General features: G+C 35.0%; 1 protein-coding gene across 1 annotated transcript; it reads right to left on the bottom strand.

The window, feature by feature from the left end:
* Positions 1–3478: 3478 nt before the first annotated feature.
* LOC143550541 (chorismate synthase 1, chloroplastic-like) lies at positions 3479–8409 on the bottom strand. The gene is made up of 12 exons (XM_077041167.1): positions 8236–8409; positions 6656–6806; positions 6465–6541; positions 6292–6350; positions 6120–6203; positions 5943–6035; positions 5583–5795; positions 5387–5489; positions 4658–4752; positions 4491–4556; positions 4248–4332; positions 3479–3763 (listed from the first exon to the last, which is right to left on the bottom strand). Exons 1-12 carry the CDS (start codon positions 8378–8380, stop codon positions 3615–3617), a joined length of 1320 nt encoding a protein of 439 aa, XP_076897282.1. The 5' UTR covers positions 8381–8409; the 3' UTR covers positions 3479–3614.
* Between the last annotated feature and the right edge of the window lie 463 nt (positions 8410–8872).

Here is an 8872-nt window from a genome sequence, read left to right as displayed (position 1 = left end):
TCGGTTTATGTGACTCACCAGCTGTGTGCTGACGTATTTTTATCCCGAGCATGTATTACAGGTTGACAAGGATGGGAGGTTAGCTGCTAAGTGTTGGACGAGTTTGAATGTTTTACTTTTTTTTTGGTATTATAATCGTTAGACATGTAACAAATGTTTTAGTTTTTATATAAGATTACGTTTCCGCTGTAAGTCTATGCTGACTGGTCACAGTAAGTGCCCCATCCTGGGTGGGGTGTGACACAAATCCACAATTCAAAATCATGACATATCAATCAACGAATAACAGATCACAAAATCGGAGTCTCACCGCGTGTTCTAGAGCGTGATTGGCGACCAGTTGAGATCCTGACAACTGTAGAACGGAGAACGGAATGACGAACAGAACCGAAACGCGATGGTTCTTCGCAAGACAGAGCTCCGATGAACGGTTTAACGGAGATAGAAGAAGCCATCTAACCGGAATGCGTGTGGTGCGTTGCATTTGTTAGGGTTTATAAACGTAAATGGATTTGCCAGTGTTTTAAGAACATTTCTTCGAGTCTAAGTTTCGTTAGTTTAATCGATTTAACAAAATTAGTCACTGTACTTTCATAAACGTGATTTTTAGCCGTTTTAACCGATCTTTAAAGGTTGTTTGACATGATTAAAGGACATGTTAATATAAAATGAATTTACCACCAATAATTACTAACTAAATGCGTGTTTGAATGATAATGAAAGATCTGAATAAAATTCCGGATCGGATTAAACATAAACAAATTCAGATACGAAAAATCCGAGATGTTACACCACTTTTATAAAAAGGCATTTTTAGTCACAGATATGTAAATCCCTCAACATAGCCCTTTGCAACTTTTAATAACATGCGTTTTCACAGCCACATTAAATTTTCTCACTAATAAAGGTAATGATCATATTTGTAAGCTTCTCTCTTAAGTAAGATAGAGATCACGCTGTCCGCTGCAATTTTTTTTTGTCTCTGTTATGAAATACTCATGTATAAGCACGTATTGATGAGAATAATACGTGAAAAGGAAGAATAAAGATGATTTATCATGGTGTCATCGAAGTATGTTCAATCAAACTTCTACAAGTAATTTTTTTTTAAATCATGGTAAAAGGTTATAATTATATAGAACATATTAATCAGAGCATATGTACATGCTAGAGGTTAAATAAATATAAGGCTATGTGTTATGGTTTGACTAGCAATGGCTAATTAAACCCACGTAACTACCGCGTATGCAACGGGGATTTAAGCAACCCACCCTTTAACTTGCACGTTGTGAGTTAACTAGGCTTAATTATCTTATCTTATCTTATCTTACTATACTAATAAATAAAAACCTCTAATGCCACATAGCCTCTTCTAACTCCTCTTCATCCTATGTGGCACTACATGAGCCTTTCTAATCCCTCACTTGGCCACATGTAAACTAATAATTACTAATAAATAATAGTTTCAACCTATAATAAATACTAATAACAAATATGGAATAAAAAAAATTCAAAAGACATTTCTTTGAATAATAGTGTACTACATTTAATATATACACATATATTTATATTATGTAACTTCATTTTGTATATAAAAAATTATGATATGGAATCATATCTATACTTTAATAAATAAAAGTTTAATTATGTCATTTAACATTTGTTGGAACCATCTTTGTTCTAACTATTTTCTTAGGAGAAAAAAAAAATAGTTCTTGTAGCTTCAAGATGTATAATAAAAGAAATATTTTTTGATTTTTGTGATCGGGATTTGGGACATGTTTGCGCATGGTTTGGCAAGGGAATTTGATTCATTCTTTAAAGTTTCGCTCATTGCACCACCCATTTTATTGATTTTGATATCTCAAACCATATAAATAAATATGTTATGTGGATTAAGAAAATAAAAAAGTGTGTTTGATTTGTGTATGCTTTGTTGCTATGACTTGTGCATGTTTCATTAATTTATTGTATAAATAAAACTTTGCAACTTATTTGTATTTTTAGAGATTTATGAACAATAAATTCTCAGTTTTTATTATTATATGTAATACGTAATTTCAGTCATATAAACTATTTAGAGATTTATCAATTATACCGTTGTCATTTTCCAACCCGTGTAATACACGGGTGTCTAATCTAGTGTATTAATAAAAAAAAACAAGAAGATATGATTGGTTGTTTAGTGAAGGTGGACACTACCTTTTGAGCCCTTTGGGCACTAACACAATAACGGGAAGGAGGAATTTGGGGTGGCACCCTCTTGATTTGGCTAGCATGGTTTTAACAAATTTTTGGCTGGTGATGTGGTCGTTTCACGCCCAAGGTGTGAGACCATAAGCGAAATAGTAGCAATGATAAAATCAATTGTAAGAACTTTGTGCTTAATGAGTTTTTCTTTTTCTTTTTTGAAGCGTGTTATAAAATGACCCAATTGCAAATTTTGATTCAGATATTATGTTATTGAGATAAAAGAATAGAGGAGTAAGTACAACCATATCAAATGCATACAAGTCATTTTAGGATCTTATTATCAATACAAAGAAGGGTGATAAGGTGAAATAACCATTATTCATAACATTAATTTCTCTTTTTTATATTGTTACATTTTTCGTATCAACGATGTAACTTGAACAACAGTTATTTAAAAGGGTCATACTAGGGACACCCAGACACCCTCTATACGCCCCGTATAGGGTTATACGGGACCCTATACGCCCCCGCATAGTATAGTACCATACGGGGGGTATACGAGGCCCTATACGTCCCGTATAACCCTATACGGACGTATTGATGGGTTTTTTTTTAACAGCATGAGGCGGTGTCCCAAGAACTCCCCTATTTAGAAACACAAAACATTATCCAATACTAATTAATATATAATTAATACCTCCACTTCTTTGATTGACTGACAATAATACAATCTAGCCACGACCTAGAAGGCTAGAAGTCTATAACTATACAACAAACAACTACCGCTACACCACTAGGCACTAGCCACCCAAAGGTTGGCCCAATGCATTTAATAAATAATCACGGGCTTAGACCCAATGCATTTTAATAAATAATCACGGGCTTAGGCCCAATATTATTGCTTATGAATCTTTTGTCTTTTTAACTACTACTAGATGTTACACTTTACAATGATTGAACAAACAATTAAACCTTTGACCACTTATTCTACACCTAACCACCTTATTACCCGACTAAAGCACCTGACTAAGTGGGAATGACAAAATCTTTGTTGTTGAATTACTTCTTGTTTGTGCGAGATTTAAGGTCCACAATTGTTGAAAAAATGGCCTTCATAGAATTACTAGACTAAAAAATTTCAATTGTATTCACAGCAAATCCAATTCAAATTTACAAGTTAAAAAAGATTTCATATTTTATTTGATAGAACACTAAAATCTACATGGGTTTGATAGTAAAAAGCCAAAAAGCAACGTCATTCCAAACGAAACAAATCAAAATAATACTACATATAATTTCTGACCCGACTGGATGACGCATGGTTGTAACATCAACCAGTGAAGGGTATAAACAAACCATCTATATATTGTTACAGATCAAGAATGGTTTCATGAAATGCATGCCTGGAGTTCGATCAAAGTTTAAAGGGAGACGCCACTCTGCTCAAGTGTAGGGAGCTGTAATGGCTCCTGGAAATCAGGGTTGATGGGGAACAATTGACACTGAGCGTATTGAGCGAGTAATTGATCGATCAGCACCAAAGCCACTGACGCTTCCACCATTGGCACCGCTGCACCATCCAACAAACTCAATACATGTACATATATAGTCGTATACATATTCAAAGACACGTATAGTCATATACGTATAGATATGAATACATATATAGTCAATGCAGAGAGGATTAGGATCATTTTATAACTTTGAAATAGTTTTAAGAACTTTACAACTCTTAACAACCAATCATTTTATTTGTTTATTTTATTTAGTTAATATTATTTGAGGGTAGTTTTGTCATTTATTATATGTAATTCTGTGTGTAATCACAAAATTACATATACATGACAAAACTACCCTCATATAATACTAAATATACAAAATAAATAAATAAAATGATTGAATGTTAGTAGTTCTTGAAGTTCTAAAATTCTCTGGAGTTCTGGAATCTGGAGAGATCCAAACCCTTGTCACATTATTCATATACAAATGCTGAGATTCATTTACTATATAGAATAGCCAAAAGCCCAAGTAAAAGAAGACAAGCATGAACAAACCTCTTGGGACAACACATGGATCATGGCGACCACGAGCTATGAGTTCCGTTTCCTTTTTATCTCTCGTCACGGTGTTTTGCTTCCTCTGCATCACATTACAACATAGATTTTAGAAAAGAATACATTAACGATATTATAAATAATTAGGGTGTCTAATATGATAACGAAAACGAAATTATGTCAGTAATAATATGATCTATTTAAGTAAAGTGACTTATGAGGTTTTATGCATTATAGTCTTACGCTGATTGTCGATGTTGGTTTGAAGGCTATTCGCATGTTTATGATCTCTCCATTGGATATACCACCCTGAAAGATAAAATAAGCACCAATAAAGGTTATTCTGTGCATGTTCAACTTGCAATCCGACTAGTACAACCAACTGATTTAGAGGTTGGAAAATAATATACCTGTATCCCGCCTGACCGGTTTGTTCTTGTCCTTACACGGCCATGTTCATCCATATAAAACTCATCATTATGCTCACTACCCGTCAAAAATGTACCTACCGTTTTATCATTTACAAAGATGATAAGAAAATACGCAAACATTAAAATACAATCAAATTCAAAATTTACAGGTTTTAGCTAGGCTGGTAAGTGAACCAAACAAACAGGGTTTTCTTGTTCATGTTCGTTTGCTAAGAAAATGAGTGTGTTCATGTCTTATGTTTGTTCGTTAACTGTTTAAACAAACAGTTCACGAATGTAAACAAACGAACATATTTGAAAATAGCAGAACGAATATAACTAAGCTAAAACCAACTAAACGTAAATGTGAATGGCAATGTATTGGGACTACAAAAGTTTTTTAAACTAGACTAAATTGTAATGGGCCTAAATATTTTAATGAATATATTAAGAACTCGAACGAATGAACTTAAATGAACGTAAACCAAAGAACATAGATTAACAAGAGTAAGCGAACGTTCACGTACATAAATTAACAAACATGACTTGTTTTCATGTCCGTTCGTTCGTTGCTAAATGAACAAAAAAATAAAATAAAATCATGTTTGTTTGTTTACTAAATAAACGAACATAAACGAACTTCCTGCTAAAGGGTTCATGGACGGTTCACTGAACGTTTGGTTCGTTTACAAGCCTACTTTGAACCTGTTGCCCAAGGGCACGACATACCTGCAAATCCACTGCCAAATTCAAATCCCTTGGTCGCAGGTAAAGACAAAGCTGCCTTAGCCAACTCAGCTTCAAGTTTGTCAAATACTGGTGAACCAAGTCCCTGCCATGTGGACATCCAAGTAATTACATGTGAGCAAATGCGCACAACCAACATAGAAAAATATAGTAAAACAGAGCTAGTGGTAGTGCTTACACGTGGGAGGTTTCTCACAATACATGTAACAACCCCACCAACAGAATCACCTTTCACTCGGACTGCATCAATAGCAGCAATCATCTTTTCTGCATACTCTGGATTTGGACACCTAGCAATGTTACTTTCTACCTGCTCAAGTGTCAAGGTTTCATGATCCACAAGGTCTTCCGGAAGTACAACCTTGTGAGCTTGAGAGACATATGCAAGAATCTGGTGAACAGAAAACACATTATTAATTCTAATAAACCATTGTGTGTAAACCGAATCCTGTTTGGGGTCTTTGAACGTGCTTTGAAACTATTTATGTGGCATTGAATAATTAGAATCATATAATCAGTCTAATAGAAGTCAACAAACCTCGGTTCCTGAATATGCCTTGAGAATTTTCTTAGCAACAGCACCAGCAGCAACTCTCCCAATTGTCTCTCTAGCTGATGATCGACCACCACCCTACAATCCATCAACCAAATGTGAGCATTCAAGTATCCATGAGCTAGACATGTTTTTATTTTTATTTGTAGAAAACGAGTTTACCTCTACTGATCTTGTACCATACTTAAAGTCATAAGTTGCGTCAGCATGAGAAGGTCTGTAAGCCATTGACATTTCACTGTAATCCTGATAAGTACAATAATTAATAAATTAGGCTACATCGCATGCTAACTGATTATAACTTTTTCATATTCAATATCATAACAGTACTCACTTTCCCCCTTTGGTCTGTATTGGGTACTTTAATCATGATTGGAGATCCGGTAGTAAATCCTGCATAGAAGCACCATGCGTAAGTCATGAGAAATATCTTAGCAATAACATTTTAAAGATAATCACAGAGCAAACTCTGATAATCACGTGATGAGGTATTAATTACAAGCTAACCTTCAGCAACGCCTGAATATATTTGGGCTGTGTCAGTCTCTTTTCTAGGTGTAGTAATTCGGCTCTGACCTGGCCTCCTGTATAAGAAAGAGTTTGGTTCAAAAATTTTCAAATTAGAGAACTTTAAATAAAAAGGCAGTCTTTATCATGTAAACCAGCTGTATGTGGTGAGTAGGATGATTAATTAATACCTCCTGTCAAGATCTACTTGTAGATCAGCCTCTGTAAGAGGGATACGAGGGGGGCATCCATCAATCACACAACCAACTCCACCACCATGAGATTCACCAAAAGTTGTAACACGGAAGTAGTTTCCATATGTACTTCCAGCTGCTTTTATCACTGTTCAAAGGCAAAGTGGTTTAACTCTAAATGACTTTGAAAACTAAGCAAATTAGACGAAGCCAATAAACTATTAACGGTAGATAGCTTTCTATATATTAGTTTGCTATTTTAGTATGTTTAGTTTTTGTTACGTATGTTGTTTAGTTTGTTTTGAGGTCTATTCTTCTCCATGGTTTATGCCCAAGAGGGTTAGATGCTCTTAGTATGTAATCACTTTTTTCTTTTACTTTAATGTAATGAAATGTTTGTCAGGGCATTGTCCCCGTAACCAACAAAAAACCATTAACGCGTATATTCCTCGATTTACGATAAAAGACAGTGAATCCACAAATTTAATCAACGCTGGATGAATGACATTCTCTAGACCTTTCCCAAAATTATCTAGAGCTACAAAAAAAAACTTTAGGTTGTTAACGGATTGCTGGAATTATTTACGTTTTGTTGCTAGAGAAATTTGGTTGACAATCAACATATGATCTTAAGTGCAATAAGTTTCTGTATTCTGTAATAGGCATTTGTAAATGCCACTGCATCAAATATCCATTTGCATAATGCTGATAACACAGAGTTGAATTTTCACTTTAACCTCAAACGTATAGAACTAAGACAGACTTAAAACAAGTGTGGTTATAAACTTATAACGAACAAGTCATACCAGATTTGAAAACAACATTCTGTAGCAAATGTATCAACAAAGCAGTGCCCATTATTAACACAACAATCTATAGCAAATGTATTTTTGATCAACTTTGCAAATCCTATAGCATGTCTTTATGTAGAAACTATGCAGTCAATATATGTGCTATAGCGGTTATCAGACCTCTAGCAGAATATCGGTACTGATAATAGCGGCGATATTGACCGATATTTGGCCAATATTAGACCGATATATCAACGATTTCCCCGATATCAGTTTTTGAAGTCTTAATTTTTTAGTGTTTAATCTAAGTGTTTTAAGTCTTAATCAGTTCCTACCTGCTACAATTGTTAGTGCTTTGTAAGTTGCAAAAGGTTAATTTGTTAATGGTAGGAGAGTATACTGAATTGTTAGTGTTAAGTTGCTACATACGTAAATTCGGCATGATATTAAAACTACCGATATCCCCCCGCAATAACCGATATCTCAAAGACGGATATCCGATAATTTTCAGCATTAACTGCATAGTGTAGAAAACAATCTACAAATGCTTCAACATAAATCAATGATCCTATAGCATCTAATTTTTGTTTTATCGGTTCAAATTTCACATTAGAAATCTACAATCGCATCGCATAAACTACACAAAACCGAGCAAGTGCTAACAGAATCAATCTAAAGGATCCACAACACAAAGCACAGCTTAACAAACTCAAACTTCATGAATTCAAACCAATCAATCACAACATCAACATCAAATTCGCATAGATCACAAAATCGGAGTCTCACCGAGTGTTCTAGAGCGTGATTGGCGACCAGTTGAGATCCTGACAACTGCAGAACGGAGATCGGAATGACGAGTAGAACCGAAACGCGATGGTTCGTCGGAAGACAGAGCTCCGATGAACGGTTTAACGGAGAGAGAAGACGCCATCTGACCGGAATGCGTGTGGTGCGTTGGATTTGTTATCAGGTTTAAATGTATGTGTGTGTGAGTATTATTATTATTATTATTATTATTATTATTATTATTATTATATTAGTGTGTGTGTATGCGGTTGGTAGGTAAGAGTATGTCTCGGTTGGGGTTGGTGAGGGAAACAGCCATCCACCTACCCAAATCTATCTCTACCACGGAGACTGAGTTGGATGTACCAGGACGAGTTAACTCGTTTTCGTTAAATTATTTTTTTTCTTTTTTTGTTTTATTGCCTCAAAGTAGGGTTATTCATGAGTCGAGCCAGAGCAAGCAAGACCCGCGAGACGATAAATCCGTTGCACATTTACAAAATCCATGAGACAAGTATGAGAGGTGTTAGCTTAGAACAAGACGAAGTTACGAACAAGACGTGGTTGGTTACTCGATTTGGCCTAATCTGTGAGTGCAAGCGGGGTGATTTCATGGTTGAATTGAGGAGCAGAGTGA

The sequence above is a fragment of the Bidens hawaiensis genome, unplaced genomic scaffold (assembly GCF_021521415.1).
Source record: "Bidens hawaiensis isolate Kalapana, Puna unplaced genomic scaffold, B.hawaiensis_p1.1 tig00016045_1, whole genome shotgun sequence".
Taxonomy (NCBI): Eukaryota; Viridiplantae; Streptophyta; class Magnoliopsida; order Asterales; family Asteraceae; genus Bidens; species Bidens hawaiensis.
This window is presented reverse-complemented; position numbering and strand designations above follow the sequence as displayed.